The following is a 23406-nucleotide window of genomic DNA, read 5'->3' as shown; positions in this document are numbered from 1 at the left end:
ACAATGAACTGCACAGTCCTCTGCCTGTCTGCAGATTTGTAACCCTAGTATATGGGGAAGATGTTCTTTATGAAGCCTGAAGATATTTGGGGAAATTTATAAAGTAAAATGTGCTACACTATTTTCAAGACTTGCCAGAAACAGCAGGAACACAATGCAAAGTATGAATGTAAAACATGCACATGATGGACTGTTGTGGACAATTGTGGACTGTTGTTTATGCCGTGACCAGCACATGCAGATGCCGATAAAAAGACTGGTGGTCCACAATCTCGGGCAGGAATAGGAACTGCTGATCTTTTCTGGCTCATGGAATCCATAGAAACAAATGGGGACGCGAGTTATCTGCTGAAAAAAATATCATGTTCATTTGCTTGACCACTGAGATAACATAGGATTGGGTACAATGGAGGTGGTTAGCCCAACATATCTCTTGACTATCACGACTATCACATATCCTCAGACCTTATGAAACAAAGAAAAGCTCACACCATGCACACCAAAAATAAACTGGGAACCAAGTCCTCAGCACAAACCCCACAATGTCACGAAAAAACTCCTTTATGGTCCCAGATAAATCTGCAGCGTTACTTAATATTCAACTATATTATATTTTTATACATTTAAAGAGGTATGGTATGACCCTCACTAATAAATATGTATATTTATGAGGGCATTCATGAATTCACTACCAATACAAGATGTAACACTTTAATTTTTCCTGTAGTTAGATATGTTACCATCTATTAAAGGGTTAATCCTTCAGATCTCTCTCTGTGTATGACATCATAATGGATGACACGTGTAGACACGCCCTCAGTGGTCACAGATGTTGTGCTGATGTCATAATTACTGAATGTTCCATAATAGCTTCCGCACTGCTGTGCCCGCTGCCATTTTGTGCCATTGGACCTTGAGCTTGACTACCTACAATATACCTACCTTGATGCGATTTGGAGGTTCTAGCAGGGACGCCCCATCAGCCCAGGACTCATCACTACAGCGCCGCCATCCTCTTCAAGGGGTTGTCTGCCTCAGACCTGGAGCTGCGAGGGAGGAAGGGGACATCCACCACCAGATCAGCCAAATTATTCTAAATTGGGTGAGAGATATTTATTGGAAGTGACCCTCTAAGCCCAGAGGAAGGGCGACCCTTCAGCCATGGCTTCCCTAGAGGTTTCCTCCACAGGGGGTTTTTCCTCTCCTGAGTGCTGAGGGATGACTCTTCGTGAGTCGGGGGTCTGCCATGGGGTTGGGATATAAATAAAAATTTGGCCATTTAATTCCCAATTCTGTGAGTTTGTGTCTTTATTGTGTCTTCTTTGGTTTGGTTATATTTTCTTGAAAATCAGGGTCCATACAGGGTCTGTACACATCACATATCACACAGTCAGGGAATGTAGTCCAATAACTGCCCCTATGGATACATCTTCTCTAGAGGTTGCCCCTTACCATGTGAAGAAAACATAGTGCACATCCCTGGGGTAACACGGCCTCAAACATGCAGTAACTGTCCTGGTTACCTATAGCAACCAATCACAGAACATCATTTATTCCTCATAGTTCTTTCTTAAAGCGGTTATCCGGGTGTTAAAATTTACTCAGGGCCGGGCTGGGGAGGGCTATTTAAATATAATAAACATCTACTTACCTTGCGCTGCGGTCCGTCTCATCTGTACACCAGTTTGATTACAAGTGTGCACAGGCCGGAAGCTACCATCTGACACCTTCTCCCAGCGCTTACAACACTGAGAGATAGGGACGGATGGGAGGAGCCAGCCACATTGCGGACCGGAAGGTCCCTGTGCGTGGCTTCTGTGCCCCTGTAAACAAACAGCGGCACGGATCGAAGGGACCGCGGCGCGGGACATCAGCGGCGCCGGAGGAGGTGAGTACACACTTTTATTTTTAAATAGCCCTCCCCAGCCCGGCCATAAGTAATTTTTATTAACCCCTTTAAAATGAAAGCTGTTCTGTAATTGGTTGCCACAACAATAAAAGTAGGTTCCACAACAAGCAAAAATATGGAGGAGGCCCACTTAATCACATTTTCTTTCAAAAATGTAAATGATCACATTCGTGAAAAAATAACATGATGTGTTTCTAACAACATTAGTCCTTACTCGTACCCAGACGTGTGAGCAGCATATAAAGAGAATAGTGGAAGACAAGGAGCATTTCACATCTATATCCACCACGTGACCTGCAATAGAGTCACCCCACAAAAAGGTCACCTGAATGAGAACAAGGCAACAATAACCTAAAACAAAGGACAGAAAATCAGAGATAATGATGAGAGATGTACGTGACATCATGTTTGTAGTTTCTAATATCAAAATCTAAAATGTTTCTGATGTGAATACTGCTCTATTCCTATCACCCACTCTCACTGGTTGGAGAATTGATTCAATAGTGATTATTCATATGATAGTAACGTGACCATCATCACAATCCCTAAAATGTAAGAAAACACCCGATACATTGGGGTAGATGTATCTGTTGATTGTTTAAAAGAAGCCATGTCCCTTTGGAGTACTAGTCATAAAAGTTTTAAAAACTGTTGCAAACCCTATAAAGTGGTGCAAGGGATTTAAAACTTTATGGTACAAATAACAACAGAGTATTTTTTATAACAGATTGTAAATCTGCTCCATTGCTTCCACTAACCAGGAATCAACAAAACACCATACAAAGCTGTGATCTCTGCATTCAAACTGCTCCTCACCCTCTCCTCCCTGCTGTAATATCTAACTAGAAGCCTGATACTGTTTTTACTTAAAGCAGACAGGAGAGGACAGAGAGGTTAAAGGGAACCTGTCACCGCTGTTTGAAAAAAAATAGCCTTAGACAGGTTCCCATAGAGCCCTTATGGCCTAAGGGCACCCTTTTTTTCCACAAGTGAAGAAAATAAACTTTGATTCTCTGCCTGGTTACCAGGCAGAGAATCCAGCATGTCTGGACAGTCCGTGCCCTCTGCCACCTCACTGAGCATGCGGTAGGGGAAAAGCCGCAGTGAGGTAGCGGAGGGCGCAGACTGCTCAGACGCATGCGCAAGAATTCGCAAGAGGCCAAGTGACGTAGGGGAAAGAGGAGTGGAATGGGGAGTGGAACTGACGACGTGCTGAATGGAGGCTGCTGGACTCAAGAGCGAGTATACGCCCAGTCCGACTCGGTGGATTCTCTGTCTGGTTACCAGGCACCCAACGTCTATAGAGAGAGCTCAGAATCTGAGCCTTCTCCAATCATCCCTAATTAAGGCTACATTCACACGATGTATGCCCGCCGTACCATATTACGGAGTATACATTGGCGCAGCGATATATATGGCCGTGGCGCAGTAGTACGGGGAAAGATAGGACATGTCCCATCTTTCTCCCAGGTACGGTTCGGTACCGTTCCTGTAGGGCGCCATTAGCCCTTTGCAGTGTATGTGGGACGAAAATACGCCGTATATACGTCCCCCATACGTTCGTGTGAATGTAGCCTAATAAAGTAATTGACAAAGTTTACCATGATCGTTGTCATGATGTATGACATTTTATCAAAAGCTGATTTACACTTTAAGTTTGTGTTTCTAACAGTTAAAAATGAGGAAAAGTTCAAGGGGTATGCCTAATTTTGCTCACAGTGTATGGAGGTGACTGTTGATATCCTGCTAATTTTACTTTATGGCATACAACTTATTTATACCATGTTTTGTGCCATTTTGATACCTTATACCAGTGATGGCAAACCTTTTAGAGCCTCAGTGCCCAAACTTCAACCAAAAGCCACTTATTTATTGGAAAGTGCCAGTGCAGCAATTTAAGCAGTAATGTATTTCTCCTTGTTCATTGACAACTTTCAATCCTTCAGCCTCCCAAAGACACCAACCCAGCTGAAAAGAGGAAGGCAAATTCATCTATCATTGTAGGAAAATTCTGCAGGCAGATTTTTTGAGTTCTGTCTGGTTAAATTCATTCTGGATTGATAGCCTGTGTGTCCACAGAGAGGGCTCAGAGTGCCGCCTCTGCACCAGTGCCATAGGTTCGCCACCACTGCCTTATACTGTTTATAAGGGTGGACTGTGGATCTCAGCAGACGTGTCAGCAGCACCCACTACTAAACTAGAGTGTCTCCGCTATTCTTTATAAATGACTGACTGTATCTGTACAATAGTCCTATAGTAATGCTGGCCTCCTGTGCCACTGACTGTAGCCCTGCTCCATTCTGGCTGGATTTGACTCTAAGAAAATATAAAAAGCTTCAATGGATGTAATATATCAGTTCAGTATAACAAATGTCCATTATTTATGCATTATTAGGATGTGATCGTGGCACATGGTTAGGATTATAATTGTAAAGATCAATTAGAAAACTTTATGGGTTCTTTTATTTCTGAACCTCAAATAACATGTGGTCCTGAAAATAATCTATGCTAAGGCTGTATACTGCTATCACAGGGTTGAAATATCCTGTATACTCCTACTATGCTGCGTCTACTGCCATCTAATGGTCACAGAGGAAATGAACAAAGAATTTATTGTATAAAGAAGTTTGCCATGAAGTCTTAGATTTTCCAATATCCTTAAAGGGAGTTCTATTACTCAAACACATTACTGTTTTATTGCAGATTATTTTCTCTATTTAGCAATGTTAATGCTACAGTCTCACACAGAATTTAAGCAAAGAAAAAAATCTGCATAGGAATCTTCCTCCAATTAATTTCAATTAGCAGCAGTTTTTCTCTCCAGTTCTGGACTGAACTTTTTAACTGTGCAGAGATTCACAATGATGGGAGAGGCAATTTCAGTTTTCTGGTACCAACTATGGCTGGTGACACACATGAAATTTTGTTGCGTTTTTTTCATTGCATTTTTGCATCCTTGTAAAACGCAACATTTTTATATACTGGCTCATTGAATGGGTTTTGGATAAAGTGTCTCAACTTTGTGTTTTCTCCCTCACATTTTTTGAGGTTTTTCATTGCGTTTGTGGTATGCGTTTTGAAATGGATGTGATTATATGCACAAACAGCCAGAGGAACAAGATCACTGGTCTTTACAAATTCCAAGAGACACAATGCATGCAATTATCGCATATCAAGCATTGCTTTTTAAAAACTCAAACGCAAGCATAAAAACGCATGCTTTTTCAAGACGTTTGAAAATGTAACAAAAACATTTCATGTGTCACCAGCCTAAACTAATTTTTAACAGGGCAAGTATAAGACCCTAATAGTGTCACCCATATAATACTTACCCTGTTAAGGTTTATTGGGAGTCACTGGTCATGCGACCTCCGGGCAGCATGACTCTAGACTTCCTGTGACATACCATGTCCAGATGGAGGGGTGCAGGTATTAGTGAGTGCATGCCTCCTCCGTCACAACCTCTCCTATATCAAGGGTTGGTACTTTTAACTTGGATTTAGACATAGCAGTTTTATGTATTTTTTCTGTTAATGCTACAGCCAGATATAATTTAAAGGGTGAGTATGTTACTTAAATAAAAAATAAACTCCAGTATTTAGATACTGCTGCCATTTCCTGATTATAGAGTCCCACTGCTGTTTATTTTATCCTTAGAATGTCCACCTAGTGTGTCCAGGGCTGAAGGTCACACATGCTCAATTGCTTTGTAGCATAATACAGGTTAGAAATTTTCAAAGTAAATTTAAAAGATTATAGGCAATGTTACAAAAGGGATGCAAAATATATATTACTTGCAATGACTTCAGCTGAGAAACGGTTATTGTCAATTATTTCATTTATCATGTTGATCCCCTCCTGTAATTTTTATTTTACATCTAGTAAGTGATATATTATATTTACTCTAAGCATTTTGGCTGCAGCGTTTACATTTGGAATTATAAAATACATAAGTTGAATATGGAAGTATGAATGAGCTATTCAGATTTTTACTTTCAAGTTCCATGCCCTCTGTCTGGGGCACAAATCAATACAATCCATCTGAATATATGCAACATCCGGCGAACCAATCTGTATGTGTTATCCATGTGGCTAACACTATGGTCCAAATATAAACTGCACAAAAAAAATAAAGGGGACACTCAAATAACACATTCTAGATCTGAATGAATGATTCTCATTTAATACTTTGTTCTGTACAAAGTTGAATTTTCTGACAACAAAATCACCAAAGAAAATTAAATGCATTAACCAATCGAGACTTTGATGTAATGTCTATAAAACAAGACAAAATGAGGCTCAGTATTGTGTGTGGCCTCCACATGTCTGTATGACCTCCATACAGGTGGTGCAGTTCATCCAGGAGGGAACATCAATGCGAGCTGTGGCCAGAAGGTTTGTCGTGTCTGTCAGGGAAGTGTCCAGAGGCTGGAGGTGCTGCCAGAAAACCTGGGAGGTAACAACTTAGCTGCAAAGCCCCTATTTCGGCCTTTGCGCAAGGAGGAACAGGAGGAGCACTGCCAGAGCCCTGAAAAATGACCTCCAAAAAGCCACAAATGTGCATCTGCCTGCACAAACAGTTAGACTGCCGACTCCATGAGGATTGTATGAGGGCTTGACATCCGCATATGGGGGGTGTGCTTACAGCCCAATACTGTGCAGGACAATTGCCATTTGTCAGAGAACACCAGGATTGTTAAATTTGCCACTGGCATTCCTTGGGGGGGACACGGACACACGCACAGCCCTGTCTGTGTTTGCCAGTGGTAGTTTGACTGCCAATAGGTCCCAAGATGAGATCCTCAGACCCCTTGTGAGACCATATGCTGGTGCGGTCATCCCTGGGTTCCTCCTAATGCAGGACAATGCTAGACCTCATGTGGCTCGAGTGATTCAGAAGTTCCTGCAAGGTGAAGGACTTGCCTATGGACTGGCCTGCTTGTTCCCCAGACCTGAATCTGATTCAGCACATCTGGGACATCATGTCTCGCTCCATCCACCAATGTCACATTGCACCACAGTGTGTGGGAGTTGGTGGATGCTTTAGTCCAGGTCTGGGAGGAGATCCTTCAGGAGACCATCCGTAACCTAATCAGGAGCATGTAGGGAGGCGATACAGGCACGTGGAGGCCCTCGAGTGTTCCCTTTACAGGTGGTCCCCTAATTAAGAACAGACGACTTACAGACAACCCCTAGTTACAAATGTTCCTCTGGATGTTGGTAATTTACTGTACTTTAGTCCTAGGCTACAATAAACAGCTATAACAGTTATCACTGGTGTCTGTAATGAAGCTTTATTGTTAATCCTGGTTCTTATGACAACCCAACATTTTTAAAATCCAATTGTCACAATTATAAAATATATAGTTCCAACTTGCATACAAATTCAACTTAAGAACAAACCTACAGAAACTATCTTGTATGTAACCGGGGGCTGTCTGTATTTTTTTGGGTAGTGTATTGGGACTGTTGGAGTTAGGACACAACTTAGGACAAGTGTTTTCTCGAGTCTCATTTATATTTTTAAACTTTACCAATAACAACATTATTACAAATATTTTTATTGTACAAATATTTTCTTTTTTCTATGACATTGAATGCACTTTACTTTTAATTTTACATTGAAGAAATGTGTAGTCATTAAACATAGGTAGATCAGCCTCCAATATGAATTGATGCATGTGAAAGTATTTAGGCCTCACTTATTCATTTTCTTTCTTTCCAGTTTCTGTGGAAGCAATGTCAGACTCCAACGCTCTCCTCTCAAACATGTATTCCTGAATAAGGGGTTTATAGATGTATACACCGCTAGCAAATCCCAATAACACAGCCAGAAAGACCTGGCCAAAAGGAAGCCTGCGCATCATCTTTAGTATTATTCTATTCTGAAGCAATGGAAAAACTGGGAAATTCAGAAAACCTGCATAAAAAACAGAAGACAATAATACTTTATATATGGAAATACAATGTGAGGTTAATAGTAAATGGCTTCTTCTACCTAGTTACACAAAGATAGGTATCACACATATTATCCTTGCAAGTCCATGCGCAAGAATGATACTTATTACCCAAACTAAAAGCAATCTATGCTCAGGGTTCAGCATTTACAGAAGGCATTAATGTCGGATGTACATGTCAGGGATGTCTTGTCATCGGGCATTTGGTCTGTTTGCAACTCAGTCCCATTCAAGTTCATGTGGTTGACCGTCTATACAATAAATGGCGAAAGTGAAGAGACCCCAGAACTTGGCGCAATCTCTTTTCATAGAAGTGATTGTCAGGGGTGCGTACCACCACCAGTCATATACCAATTATCTACCCTAAGCTTAGGTGCTGAATATTAAAAAAAAAAACCCTGGCAAGATACAATCCCCAAAACTTCATATGCAAATTAACTTATAATGACTAAGGGGGAAGTAACCTTATACTTTCTCTTGAGTAGAGGTTCTGTGTATTTTATAAAAATAAAAGGTAACACCCTCTTGGCTAGTATAAGCTTATTCACATACTGTATAAAAGTCTGAGGGGGTCATAGCTTTTGAATAAAAAAAAGCAGCAAAAATATTTTTAAAAAACAAACCTATCAAGAAGGTATGTAATTAAATAGATTGGAGTGGTTATCATGGGTGGGGCCAATGTCATTGATTGAAGGTACAGTACAGACCAAAAGTTTGGGCACACCTTCTCATTTCATGAGTTTTCTGTATTTTCATGACTATAAAAAATTGTAGATTCACACTGAAAGCATCAAAACTATGAATTAACGCATGTGGAATTGATCACTGTTTTGCACACTCTTGGCATTCTCTTGAAGGGCTTTACCAGAAAAGGTTTTCACATCACAGGTGCCCTGTCAGGTTTAATAAGTGAGATTTCTTGCCTTATAAATTGTGTTGGGACCATCAGTTGTGCTGTGCAGAAGGTGCTACAAAAAAACTGGCTCACATGAGAAAGGTACTGCCCCAGTCACATGAGGACCGCCCCAGGAAATGAAGACCAAGAGTCACCTCTGCTGCTGGGGAGAAGTCCATCCAAGTCACCAGCCTCAGAAATCGCAGGGTAACAGCAGCTCAGATTATAGACTAGGTCACTGCCGCACAGAGTTCTAGCAGCAGACACATCTCTACAACAACTGTTAAAGGAAACCTACCATTTGATTTGATGCATTATGAACAAAACATAGCTTGAGAACGCTGTGTCTACACTGATGCAGGATCATATCTTTTTTAATCCCCGAGATGAGTGGTTTTGCTGAAAAAAAAAAAATTATGACATTCAGGTCCTGGCAAAAGCTGGGTCAGACTAGCTGCCTACATAAACACATTACACATGGAGCTTGTCATTACACATGGAGCGTAGTCAAGACTAATCAACCTGAGCTGGATCACTCCTACAGAGCAGCTGGGGAATGGTACAGCAATTGATTATTCTGCCTTCAGGCACAGACCAGGGATTACATAATCCTGTGAAGCAGTGAATAACTAATGTGCTAGGTGGCGAACCTATGGCACGGGTGCCGGAGGTGGCTCTCAGAGCCATTTCTGTGGGCACTTAGACCATCGCCCCAGGACAGAGTTCACCAAATAGGACCAAATCTTCCTGCAGTCCCAGGCAACTTAAGCGACACTTCATTAGCTGTTTGGAACTCCGGGAAAAGTGAGAAGGTGTTGACAGAACCGCATTATCTGTGAAGCTCATCCTGCTGGACCTACCATTCTTTCTCTACAGAGAGACCCTAGAGAGAAGCTATAATAAGAGTCTGAATTGCCCTCCTTCTTTCAACTGTATTGGTGGCCTCATGGGGCCGATACGATTGAAAGATGTGGAAGAACAGGTAGAAGTAAGTTACTGCTTAAAATGCAGTAATGCAGTTGCCTGATGCATGAAGATCTTTTTGAGGACCCTTAAAAAGAATAGGGGGGAAAGGCATAAGAGAGGTTCGTTCCATGGGTGACTGAAGGCATCCAGGACACGTTTGCCTCCAAAGAATAGTAGAGAAGGCATTTCGAGTTTTCCCTAATGGCGAATAAGTCGATTTGAGGTCTGCCCCAGAGACTGGTCAGCTGAAGGAAGACCTCCAGGTTGATGCACCATTCGTTGGGTGAGACTTCCCTCCTGCTGAGTTAGGCCTGTTCTACACTTGCGAGTGTGATGCGATGAACTCGCATCACACTCGCAACGCACGCTGCCGGGAACGCACGGCCCGAACGCTGCAAACCGGGAGTGAACTGACATGCTGAGTTAATTCCCGCGGTGCAGCGTTCGGGCCGTGCGTTCCCGGCAGCATGCGTTGCGAGTGTGATGCGAGTTCATCGCATCACACTCGCAAGTGTAGAACAGGCCTCAGTCTTCTTCCCTGTTTAGGACTCCCCTCAGATGGGTAGCTGATAGGGAGAGGATGTTCTCTTCTGCCCAGGAGAATATGGTGCGGGCTAAGGAGGAAAGGACTGGAGATCTTGTTCCTCCCAGTCTTCTCAGGTAGGATACGGCCATGGGGTTGTCCGATAAGATGTGGACATGGCGACCTATTAGGAGAAGGGCATTTGTCCCCAGAGCTTCCCAGACTGCCCTTAGCTCCCGGTAGTTTGACGGCTTTCTTGACTGGGAAGGGGTCCAGGATCCTTGAGCGAAGTGAGAAGGGAAGACTGCTCCCCAACCAACACTGCTTGCATTGGTGGGGACTGTGAATTCTTTTCTGTATGCAACCTGGATAATGTTCGACCATTGAGGTACACAACCCTAGACCTCAGATCAACAAGACTATCCAGCTATATAAAGTTTAAATACCTTATCGGGAAGCCCATCCCCCATGCAGGTGGCTGCCATGACGCTCAGCAGTGCTTCCGTGATGGTCTGACATGGTACTGCGCATCGTTGCGTAGGCCACAACCCGCATTGCCACTGGAGAAGACAGAACGCAGGATAGGAGGAGGACCAGGGAAGCAGGGAAGGACAAGCCGACTGAGGACCTGATCTTGAGGGGGATTACGACCTGTGGTAGGCTGCCATAGCCCCAGGTAAGCCTTGTGACGCCCCCCCCCCCCCACACACACACTTACGAGGAGAGAGACCCTCTCTTGACCAGACACCTGTAGGGACAAGAAGAACACTGGCGGGAGGCCTTTAACCTCTCTTCTTCCTGTCCCTACAGAGGTCAAGGGGCATCCTCCAAGTGAATGTAGTCCAGACAGGGAACAGCATTCACTATATACAGCTCCCCCTCTAACAACTATATACAGCACATTTAGTGGGGGACCTAATAAGGGTAAAGTGGTGGGGGCCCCCTTATGATCCGGCCCTGGACACAGACATCAGCTACACAAGTACCTGACATGCTGTGTTCTGCTATACACGTGTGAGAGACACAGACATCCACTACTCAAGTACCTGACATGTCCTGCTATACACATGGCTGCATCCTGGAGCAGTTGTATCTCTCATAAACACACACAGGCTGCAGGGGGCGCCAGCACCAGGAAGCACATAGAGGAGCCAAAACTAGTAGTGTCACATCATTATACAAGTTGTTAGTCATGTGCAAAGGAGTATCTCATATATACACACAGGCTACAGGTATAGCCGCTAGCTATATACAGGGGGTATAGCCACCAGGACCAGGAAGCTCATAGAGCCAGCACCAGGAGTGTCACATCATTATACAGGCTGTCAGTCATGTGTATAAGAGTATCTCTCACACACACACAGGCAGCAGGGGGTATCGCTACCAGAACCAGGAAGTATAGAGAGGAGCCACACCAGGAGTGTCACATCATTATACAGGCTGTCAGTCAAGCATTGGGTCTGTAGCTGTTCCTCCCACTCATGAATAAGCTGGACAGCTGAATATGATAATGATTCATTGGAAATCTCTCAGGTCATTTGCATACAGCTTTTAGTATCTGATTGCTTAAGTTTACAGACAGTTATAGGGACAATGCAGGGATAGGGGCAATTCTTTCGAATGGCATTTTATGAAAATACATTTAGTTTGGGGGCTTAGTTTTCCTGACGGGTTCTCTTTAATTCCTGGTTTTCATGCATTCAGTTTGAATCTACAAATTTTAGTCATGAAAATACAGAAAACTCTTTGAATGAGAAAGTGTGTCCAAACTTTTGGTCTGTACCGTACATCCGCATGGCCCTCCAATGAATGGAGTTCATGGAGGATACAGTAATGACAGGACGGCCTCCTCACCCACTCAAAGTGGGATGTCACAGGAACTCGAGTCCAGCTACCAGCAGGTCACATGAGCCACTTCTTCTACAGACAGAAGAGAACGTTTTGAGCGCTCCATGTACTGCGGCTATTTCCATTCTTGCTTTGCGGGAATAAATACTCCAATATATTGGATATAAAATTTTATTATAAAAGCTTATTACCAGCAGGGTTAATCCTGCAGTGTTAGGTGATCTCTGTACGACGCTACAGAAAAAGTTGGCGCTATATACATAAACATGAGTGCTAGCGATATCTGTACAGTACTAAGGAACTTTAATTGAATAATATAATTGTAATTACTGAAGACTAGCATGATTTATAATGAGTGGCAGTGGTGGTTACAGAATACACGCTCTGATGCTGTGACTTGTAGTACTACACACACAGCTCCACACGTCCTACCTCTGTGTTAGCAGTCACATGCTCCTCAGCAGGACGCTGCTGTTCTAGGTGTGTTCTGGCAGCTGGATCCGGGTGACCTCAGAGCTTCTGTGTCCTGTAATGTGTCATGTCTGTGGCAGCAGCCATATTGCTGGTGATCACACCTTACATGCCGTAAAGCAGCGAGTTGCGAGGCGCCATTTTGTTGGAGCCAGCAGTATAGCACACGTTTATCTCTAGTGTCATCACCAATGTTATGGAGGAGGAGAGTGGTTGGCTCTCTAGCTTACCTGCCCGGGGAAAGTGACAGTGGGGCGTGGTCTCCCGTTGACAACAGCGGGCACAGGAATGGAGGTGATGAGGAGCCGGGCACTGCCCTCCCTCAGGAGACCGGACACAGCGGGCACCGTGCCCCTCAGGAAGAGGAAGTCCAAGCTGTACAGCAGAGAGGGCGAGGAGGCGGCTGCGGGAGCGGGTAACTGCGGCCAATGAATGGGAAGCCCGTGTGCCAGGATTTGGGGCAAAACCTTGTGCCAGGCATCTTCATATCATGTATAACAGCACATAAACCGCAAGTCTATAAGGTCCAGTTCATACTCATGTTAACTCAATGATAGATCAGCACAATTTACAGATTTATTCCATGACAAAAATAGATTTATAGTGATCCATTTTCTTAGCATCTGTTAGATGGCAGTCAGGGATGTAGTCACTGTACTATTACTAAAGCTATCTCATCTAATACCAACTCCTATATAGCCAAACCTATGCCATGTAACCACTACTATATAGCCAGCCCATGCATTGTACCCACTCATATACAGACAGTTTATCTACTCATATAGCGAGTGCCATGCCATGTAAGCATCCCATTATAGCTAATCCCATGCCATGTACCCACTCCTATATAGCCATGCCATGTACCCACTCCTATATAGCTGATCCCATGCCATGTACCCACTCCTATATAGCTGATCCCATGCCATGTACCCTCTCCTATATAGCTGATCCCATGCCATGTACCCTCTCCTATATAGCTGATCCCATGCCATGTACCCAGTCCTATACAGCTGATCCAATGCCTTGTACCCACTCCTATATAGCCATGCCATGTACCCACTCCTATATAGCCATGCCATGTACCCACTCCTATATAGCCATGCCATGTACCCACTCCTATATAGCTGATCCCATGCCATGTACCCACTCCTATATAGCTGATCCCATGCCATGTACCCACTCCTATATAGCCACGCCATGTACCCACTCCTATATAGCTGATCCCATGCCATGTACCCACTCCTATATAGCTAAACCCATGCCATGTACCCACTCCTATATAGCTAAACCCATGCCATGTACCCACTCCTATATAGCTGATCCCATGCCATGTACCCACTCCTATATAGCCATGCCATGTACCCACTCCTATATAGCTGATCCCATGTCATGTACCCACTCTTATATAGCTAATCCCGTGCCATGTACCCACTCTTATACAGCTGATGCCATGTACCCACTCCTATATAGCTAATCCCGTGCCATGTACCCACTCCTATATAGCTGATCCCGTGCCATGTACCCACTCCTATATAGCTGATCCCGTGCCATGTACCCACTCCTATATAGCTGATCCCGTGCCATGTACCCACTCCTATATAGCTAATCCCGTGCCATGTACCCACTCCTATATAGTTGATCCCATGCCATGTACCCACTCCTATATAGCCATGCCATGTACCCACTCCTATATAGCTGATCCCATGTCATGTACCCACTCTTATATAGCTAATCCCGTGCCATGTACCCACTCTTATACAGCTGATGCCATGTACCCACTCCTATATAGCTAATCCCGTGCCATGTACCCACTCCTATATAGCTGATCCCGTGCCATGTACCCACTCCTATATAGCTGATCCCGTGCCATGTACCCACTCCTATATAGCTGATCCCGTGCCATGTACCCACTCCTATATAGCTAATCCCGTGCCATGTACCCACTCCTATATAGTTGATCCCATGCCATGTACCCACTCCTATATAGCTGATCCCATGCCATGTACCCACTCCTATATAGCTAATCCCATGCCATGTACCCACTCCTATATAGCCATGCCATGTACCCACTCTTATATAGCAGGGTTTTGGGGTTCAGGTTTCCATTGACGGTTGCCAGTTTTAGGGCTGTTCTGCATCTGTATAGACCTGTCAGAATCACAGTGTATGGCATAAGAGAGAAGAACAAAGCAGTAATAATAATATGGTGCTTAATATCATGTATGGTGACAGTGATGGTCATCTCCTATTTTGTTCCCATAGGACTCCTTGGAGAAAATGTCTACTTTGTCCTGTTCACAGTCACATTCCGGATTGTTAACTGCACTTTGGTACAGAGCAGCTTTGTCCCGGATGAATACTGGCAGTCCCTGGAAGTGGCACATAATATGACATTCAGATATCCTTTCCTACAATGGCAATTATTTATCAGCTGCTAATAATGTCACTTTGCCTTGGCAGTGCTGCTTCATTACACCCCAGTTGTACTTTGTACTGGTGCATTTGTGTTAGTATCCATTTTTAACAGAGCAGTGAAAAGACAGATGTGTCAACAGAAATAAGTCCTATTTTAAAGAGTCAGGCTGCGTTCACACTTGGCATGTCAATTGCATTTTGAAATGCAATTTAAATACAAGGGGCAGGTGTTTGGCCTGATCATATATGTTTCAGTATATTTTGGGTGAGCAGTGCAGTATCCTGACACAGAGAAAGCCTTTGTTAGGTCGGGTTCACATTGCGTCTTTTGTCATACACTATAAGGACATGTAGGGGATTCCCCACGTACAGTGGAAAAATGTTTTCCAAGATGGAATAAAAAAAAACGTGCCTCTTTTAGCTATCTTGTAAGGCAGCTCCCTTGACATCAAGCCTGACCTACAAGAGGCCTTATGACATGATGCGGTATTAAAACCAAACCCGTACATCTATTCCAGATGCCTACATGGTGGCATTAATTGGCAGTCTCCGTAAGGAGAACTGTTACTTCCTGATCCTATACAGTGGAATACATCTCCAGAGGACCCTTCTTCCCCTCTGTATGTGGGGGAGGGGGGTTAAGGGAGTATTGGCAGCAGCCGGTGATAGACTGTCACTGTCCTACTACGCAGTGACATCACCGGGTCCCACCCTCCTGCTGAGTGACTTAGCGTTGGCAAGGCTTGGAGGAGGGATGCAATATGTTGCATCCGTTCCCCATAGGCTTCTATTGCCTATGCTCGGCATATACATCCCTCAGCAGGATGGAAAAATTTAGCTTTCTACTTCTTTTGTTCCTGCCTTTTCAATAATTTATGGTCGTCAGACGGAGGCAACTACAATGTCTCTGTCTGCTACTATACGTCAATGTATACGCTCAGTGTTTTCCTGTCACATTCCTGCCTAATTAAACAGCTGTTAACATCTGCGTTTACAAAGCGCATGCGTTAACCGCGATGTTAACGCATGCGTTGACAATGCGTTAACACTTGCGTTTTGTAAACGCAAGCGTTAACAGCTGTTTAATTAGACAAATCTCCCTTCAGTTGTAGCAATGCGTTTTTAAACGCATGCAGTAAACGCGACGTGTGACCGCACCCTTACAGAGTCGGTGTTGCTGTTCAGTCAGCAGACAGAGATATAGACATATTTGTGTAAGATGCAAGGACTCCCTTCCTGTCCTATGTGTTCAGTCTGGGGTCGGGCCAACCTACAGGTCCGTTTCTATAGGCTGAACGTGTTTGTCTACAGCTGGCCTAAGTGGAGTCCACATGAGAATGATGGATTTGATCTTCAATATCTGGGGGGTCTTGCGGAGTCTCTGAAACTTTGATATGGATGACCTAACATTGGTTAGGTAATAACACAAGTAAATTCCCTACTGACTAGAACTAAAAGTGAATAGGAAATGAGCGGCAGTAAGACAGAATAACCATTACAAAGGGGATGAAGCCAAGAACAATTGATTGTGGGAACAGACCCCCACTTATCCGATTTTGATGACCTATCCATTATCTGTTTCTTAATACTGCATATTTCCATCAGCCATACATACAGTGCTTTCCATGTTCCTAGAAGTGAAGTGCTGAGCAAATGTGAATTCACGTGTATTTACCTTAACAGTGATACTTATGGCTACCTAACTTGGGAATGGAGTGAAGGCTTGAGAGGGTTCACATACCCCCTGCTGTTTGCTATCCTATATAAAATGTTATATTGGACTGGTAAGGATGATGTCTTCTTACTGGTAAGTGCACCACACATCATCATGAAATGCAAAGACAGTATTTTGGATTTTTAGAAGACACATCTTTGTCAGTCTCATTACAGATTCTCTTTCCTGCTATCTATGTGTTATTATGGTGTTCTATAAGAATTACAAAATACAGTTTTAGAAGTATATTGTGTAAACTAAAAAATGACGTCCCATCACTTATATGATGCCATATAAGTCTGATTGACAAAGAAATGATCATCAAGACCCCCAACACCACACAAACAACACACACACACTGATCCCATGAGTATGGGTGCCCTGTCTCCAGCTGTCGTGCTCCAACTAGTAGGACTTTCACAGCAAATATAGTCAGCAGATGAATATAAGAGGCAATTCATTCCCCTTGAAAAGGACACATAGGCTACAGACTCTTAGAAATATACAATTTTAGAAAATATTGTGTATTTAGCAAATAATTTTAGACTCCTCCTACACATACTCTCAAAGTACAAATGTTTTTGGGCCATGTCTTGTATATATACTCATACATTACATGTATTGTTGTACTTTTTTTTGCAGATTTGGCTGCCTAGACTGATACAGGCTGTATTTTCCAGCATCGCAGATATTAAACTATACAGTTTAGTAAAGCGCATGGAAAACTCAAATGTGGCAAAATGGGTGGTATGTGTTACTATAGTAAATCTTATTACATTATAAATCAGAATTTGCTGCTTGAAAACAAGTCCTATATGTCTTTTTTGTCTGGTGCGAATAGCAAACACTTGGAAAAAAATGAATATTTATATGTGACCTTATAGGATTAAAAGAGCAGTGCATTAATGATATATATTTAGAAGAATATTCTAAAAACTGTCTTGTTTGTGTGTGTGTGTGTGTGTGTGTGTATGTATGTATATATATATCATCTGAGATGGGTTTTTATGTTGTTCCAGTACTTCAGTCAGCTGTGCTCCTGGTTTACATGGTACTGCTCCTCCAGAACCCTTACAAACACCATGGAAGCAGTACTTGGCACCCTGGCTTTGTACTACTATCCTCTAGAAGGGTCACGTACAAAGAGCAGGTAAGATATCCCCATAGCTGGAAATACATGACTGTTGTGTTACTTAGCCAACATCGTAAGAATGTCACTCCTCTTCTTTCATAGCACCAAGTACTTGTTCTTCGTGGCTCTGGCATTCCTAGTCCGGCCGACTGCACCCATTCTCTGGGTTCCATTGCTCTTGTATCATTTTTCCAAAGAGCAGAAGAAACTAGACTTAATACTTCTTCACTGTTTACCTGTTGGGTGAGTTTGTCACTAAGATGAAGACACTTTTATTTCAGTAGACTTAGGCCATTTTCACATAGCAGTACAGGCGGTCCCCTTCTTAAAGACACCTGACTTACAGACGGACCCCTCTGCCCACTGTGACCTCTGATGAAGCTCTCTGGATGCTTTGCTATAGGCCCAGACTGCATTGATCAGCTGTCAGCAATGAAGCTTTATTGATAATCCTTGGTCGCATCACAGCTACAAATTTTGAAACTCCAATTGTCACTGTGCCAAAAAAGTTTTGTCTTGGAATTGCAATGATAAAATATTCAGTTTCGACTTACATACAAATTCAACTTAAGAACAAACCTACAGAACCTATCTTGTACGTAATCTGGGGACTGCCTGTATTGTGGTGAGTGTATGATATCAGTATTTGGAAGACAAACCTAAGAGTGTCTCCTACACTGAGAAAAGTATAAAGGGAATATTTGTACTCGTTTTGTGTTTGGATCCACTCCGGTTCTCTTGCTTTTAAATACTGATCAAAATACTGCCGCTAAACTCTGGTTAGCAAATAAAGCAAATTTATTTAGTGAAAAGTTGCACAAATGTACCTAGAGCAGAGCCCCCCCCCCTTTTTTTTTAGGGGCTCCTGGCTTATACATGGGGCTGAGGAAACCACATCTGAGTGTATGACCCCATAGAAATACAAGAGGTCGTGAGCTAGTTGCAAAAACAACATCTATCACACATGAGAATAATACATTTGTGTGCATGAGGGTTTACATTGTGTTTGTCACATGACCAGGACCCCTTAACATCCCATACAACCATGTAATGATGCACATATGGTTACTTTTCAGTAGACTGAGGGCAATGTAATATATTAATGTTGCATATATTTTGCAGACTTTTAGCCCTTGGAGGCTCGGTAATAATTGACTGGATGTACTTTGGTGAGGTAAGTACAAGTAAGCTACTTGAATGTTCTTAAAGTGGATCTCTGATCCCGTATTACTCCATTCCCTCCAGTGTTGATGTCCTGACACAAGGGCTTGTGATCACTGTCTGTATGGTGACCGCCCACAGTCAGTAAATGGGACATTACTAGAAGCAGAATTCTTCTGTGGTCCATGGATGTGCCTCAGTATTGAGATATTTTATACTTTTATAGTGGACAGTTGTACAGTGGAATTTTTTGAAGTTTAATGTGCTCCAGAATATCGGCTCTTTCTATGGATCTCACCCGTGGCACTGGTACATGACTCAGGGATTTCCAGTCATCATGGGCACACACTTGCCATTCTTTATACACGGCTGTATAGTGGCACCAAGAAGATATCGTGTTCTTCTAGTAGCTATAGTGTGGACAGTCCTAATATACAGGTAAGCGGTCCCATTACTATTTCATCACAAAGTGCAAACTAGAAAATAGAACCAATCTGGATTGAATAATGCTGACATAGCTACAGTCCATAGTTAGATTTTACAGCGGTTTTAATGTCAATTATGTTTTTCAGCACTTTGAGCCACAAGGAATTTCGATTTATCTATCCAGTACTCCCTCTCTGCATGATCTTCTGTGGTAAGTGGGGCTTTACTTTTTAAACTTCTTCTGTTTGGTGCACTTTTTTGTTAGATTAAGTGCACACGACCCTGCGTGTTACATGAGCCGCAGACCAGGGGTAATTTGAGGGTCATTGGAGGAAAGAGGGTGAGCGCTCCTCATCCATCACAACGCCATTGGAGTCTGATGGCCGAACTCTTCATGCACTGGTTATAGAAGGAGGAAAGTGCTTGTTACTGTAGGTTGCTTTTGGGACTGGCAGAGCATTGCGGAGCCTCTGCTCTCAGAGATTAAGTGAAATGCATTATCAGCACTTTACTTTGAGGACAGTGCTGTAACCTCCTGACTTTGGACTATAAGACATAGGTACTTTTTAGCAAGCTTTTTTTTTTTTTTTTTTTTCAGAAAAGTCCGAAAATTGTGGTAATTATACAAATGATTCTGTCTCCAGGCTTTTCTTTAACAAACATTAAACGATTGAAGAAGCCAGCCATTGGATTTTTGGTTTTATCGAACCTGCTTCCTGCCCTCTACACTGGGTTGGTTCACCAGAGAGGAGCACTGGACATAATGAGCAATGTACAACAATTATGTCAGAAGCAGAATTCCTCCCTTTTAATTCTGATGCCCTGTCACTCTATCCCCCATTACAGGTGAGTAGTGCTTTATTAATTAGTTTCTCAAAAACTTAAAGGAAAAGTACCCCTTACATGATAGTGAATTAAGCTAACTAAAATTAGCTGTCTGCGGCTGCTCTGCAATCCAGGAACACATCTTCTGAAGTCTTGTTGCGCCGCTGTTCTTGTGAAAAATATTACTTTTAAAAATAAGCCAATTAGACTTGGGCGCTTTGTGACGTACATAGAGCGCTCTGGGTTAATAATTATGCAAGTCTCTAGCACCCATACTTACCTCCTCTCCCCTGCCGGAGCCCTTGACATCAGTCAAGGTCATTCACTCATCATCACCGGGACCCAGCAGGGGAGAGGAGGCAAGTGTGTGTGCTGGAGGCGTGCATAATTATTAGAGGACATCTACCATCAAGTCCTATCACTTACCGCTCTGCCGTCATCTCAGCTTTAGAAACGTTTCTAGAGTATAGTTATTGTAGAAATAGACTTATATTCAATATGCTAATGAGACGGATGTGCTCAGGTTTATGTCACCTGAGCGACTACTGGCTTTCATTTTTAACGTCCCTTATATTTTAATTGTAGCCTGGTCCCTCCCCTCCTTCAGACTGCCGGTGACGTCAACTGCTGAGACTTTCCTTGTGCAGCTGCACTCCTATCAACCCGGCCACGCAAGGAAAGTATCAGTGTGAGACTTAGAGACCCGGGTAATGTCACCAGCAGTCTGAAGGATACCGGGGTGGGACCTGTCTATAATTAAAATATAAGGGTTGGACTAAAATATTGGCACTCAGGTGACACAAGCCTGAGCACCTCCAGCTTATTAGCATATGGAATAAAAGTCTATATTTCTACAATAATATATTGTATATAAAGCATTTCATTAGACTGAGAATGGTGAGTTATAGGAGTCCAAAATCAGTATATCTGATGGTAGATGTCCTTTTACCCTCAGTTTTTTCACAGGAATGCTGGCACGTCAAGGCTTCCGAAGATGTGTTCCAGGATCATGGAAAAGATGCCCACAGGTAATTATAGTCAGCTAAAATTACTACCACACAAGTGGTAGTCTTCCTTTCAGGGGAACCACAACTAGCTTGTTGCAATGAAGTGGTTGCCTCCAACAATGGCCGCCCGCCAGTTGATTCCTATGGATGGACTTCTAACAGAAGGAATGTTATGGTGCCTGTTTGAACAGATGTGTATTAGGCTACAGGCAACTGCCGTTGCCCGCTGTACTGCAGCACGGCAGCACGCGGGGAGAGGAGGAGGTGAGCGCTGTTCACCCCCACCCCTCCCCACAGGAACATATGACGCACAGAACATATCCTATCTTTTCTCGGGCTACGGAGCGGTATGGTGCTGCACCGTACTGCTCCTGTAAGGTGCCGTGAGCCCATAAAAATGTATGGGGGACTTATGTCGGCCGTATATACGTCCCCCTTACATGTGTGTGAATGTAGCCTTATATGGCCATTTCACCTTAGAGGCAGTGAGGAATATACGCTCATTGCACCCTCTGAATATTTTTTCTCTGGGTCTCGAAATTTGGTCTATAACAGAGGCAAATAATGTAGTTATTTGACAAATCTTCTTTGAATTGTATCTTTTTTTCCCCCCTTCAGCCATGTTCATTGCCCCATTACAATGAATTTCCTTGAGTGCCCCCCAGACTTAGGAGACCACGATACGTATGTTGATGAAGCTGATCTGTTTTATGCAAGCCCCCTTGCCTGGCTCAATGCAGAATTTTATGATCACAAACGATTACCAACACACTTAGTTATGTTTAGTGTTCTAGAAAAGGTAAGTACGTTAAACCAGATTTACTTGTCATTTTCTGCACTTTTTCCCCCACTTCCCCATATTTTACCCTAAAAACTTTGATTCTATCATCCCCGTTCTAATTTGGCTGTGTCCTCTTTATACACAGGTGCCCAACATTCAATGTTTGGTGTGACTAATGATTATATAGAATGGAGGAAATTTATCAGAAGTGTCCATGGCAACCAATCACAGCTCAGCTTTCATTTTATAAACCGCTACAAAAAATGGACAGCTGAGCTCCGATTGGTTTCAATGGGCATCTAGAAGATTTCTGCTCTCAGACACTTCTGATAAATCGCCCCCAATATTCTTGTACAGGCAGTCCCCGGGTTACATAACATACAAGATAGGGTCTGTAGGTTTGTTCTTAAGTTGAATTTGTATGTAAGTCGGAACTGTATATTTTATCATTGTAACACCAGCCAAATTTTTTTTGGTCTCTGTGACAATTGGATTTTAAAAATGTTGGATTCTCATTAGAACCAGGATTAACAATAAAGCTTCATTGTAGACACCTGTGATAACTGTTATAGCTGTTTATTGTAGTCTAAGGCTAAAGTACAGTAAATTGCCAACATCCAGAGGTCCGTTTGTAACTAGGGGTTGTCTGTAAATCAGGTGTTCTTAAGTAGGGGACCACCTGTACTGTTCTGATTAATCCACTCATTCTATTTGCCTTGGCAGTAGCTGCCTGTTGTTTTTTCGTCCACAGTAACATTATCAGCGTCTCTTAGAGTTTGTTTCATACTTTATCGAAGAACTTGTTTTTCTTGTCCCACGTGTATAACCTCACCAGTGATTTCTGAGAGGGACAATACTTTAGAGTTATTCTCTCCAGGGTGTTCTAGTCGATGCACTAATCCTACATTACACAACGTAAGATTTGGTTGGATTACTAGGACACATGTTTGAGATTGAGGTCGCTATTGAATTTTCACACTGCTCCCTGTTTTCTTGCCAGGACATAAATCCATTTCTGATAACACACAATTATGTGAGGACAGCATCTGTATTCCACACTCATCTACCAGAAGGTCGGATTGGAAGCCACATTTACTTGTACGAACGGCAACTACAATAAAGACTTCATTCCCTCTGGAGACCTGATGGATTTATGGTTATGTGGAGATGGGGAAAGGACTGCTATTACAAAGTTGTGACAATGCCATTCCTGTAAGGCCAGGACAGCTTGAAGTCCATGGATTGCCTTTATAATAATCCAAAAATGACGCAAATGGCTTAGCACTGGCTTATGTATATATGTAGAAGTAACAGACAACAAAATGTTTTTTTAAATAAAGTTTCTTTTTTTTAATTTAGTCTCTATTGTCTTACAA

At 42.9% G+C, this 23406-nt stretch overlaps 2 protein-coding genes across 12 annotated transcripts in view; one reads left to right on the top strand and one right to left on the bottom strand.

Annotated features, from left to right (window-relative positions):
• Window positions 1–12921, bottom strand: part of PIGBOS1 (PIGB opposite strand 1) — a 229348-nt gene extending 216427 nt beyond the window's left edge. The window contains exons 1-5 of one of the 9 annotated variants that reach the window (XM_072148183.1): window positions 12531–12737; window positions 12034–12170; window positions 10697–10810; window positions 9060–9160; window positions 6073–7829 (exon numbers count right to left, since the gene is read on the bottom strand). In XM_072148183.1, coding sequence (XP_072004284.1) covers window positions 7612–7776 — 165 coding nt within the window. In that variant the 5' untranslated portion in view covers window positions 7777–7829; window positions 9060–9160; window positions 10697–10810; window positions 12034–12170; window positions 12531–12737 and the 3' untranslated portion in view covers window positions 6073–7611. The other 8 variants (XM_072148185.1, XM_072148186.1, XM_072148184.1 and 5 more) reach the window with 8 other exon arrangements.
• PIGB (phosphatidylinositol glycan anchor biosynthesis class B) lies at window positions 12739–23384 on the top strand. 3 transcript variants are annotated; one of them, XM_072148177.1, is made up of 12 exons: window positions 12739–12984; window positions 14832–14967; window positions 16674–16791; window positions 17341–17445; window positions 17718–17848; window positions 17933–18073; window positions 18953–19004; window positions 19218–19429; window positions 19564–19628; window positions 20062–20263; window positions 21868–22048; window positions 23031–23384. In XM_072148177.1, the coding sequence occupies exons 1-12, from the start codon at window positions 12858–12860 to the stop codon at window positions 23148–23150; spliced, it is 1590 nt and encodes a 529-aa protein (XP_072004278.1). In that variant the 5' UTR covers window positions 12739–12857; the 3' UTR covers window positions 23151–23384. The 3 variants fall into 3 exon arrangements, with proteins under 3 accessions (XP_072004278.1, XP_072004280.1, XP_072004279.1); XM_072148179.1 differs by having other exon boundaries at window positions 12755–13084; XM_072148178.1 differs by having other exon boundaries at window positions 12755–13093.
• The last annotated feature ends 22 nt before the right edge of the window (window positions 23385–23406 follow it).

The sequence above is a fragment of the Engystomops pustulosus genome, chromosome 4 (assembly GCF_040894005.1).
Source record: "Engystomops pustulosus chromosome 4, aEngPut4.maternal, whole genome shotgun sequence".
In the NCBI taxonomy this organism is placed as follows: domain Eukaryota; kingdom Metazoa; phylum Chordata; class Amphibia; order Anura; family Leptodactylidae; genus Engystomops; species Engystomops pustulosus.
Note: the sequence above shows the minus strand (reverse complement) of the source record. Positions and strands in the feature narration are given on the sequence as shown.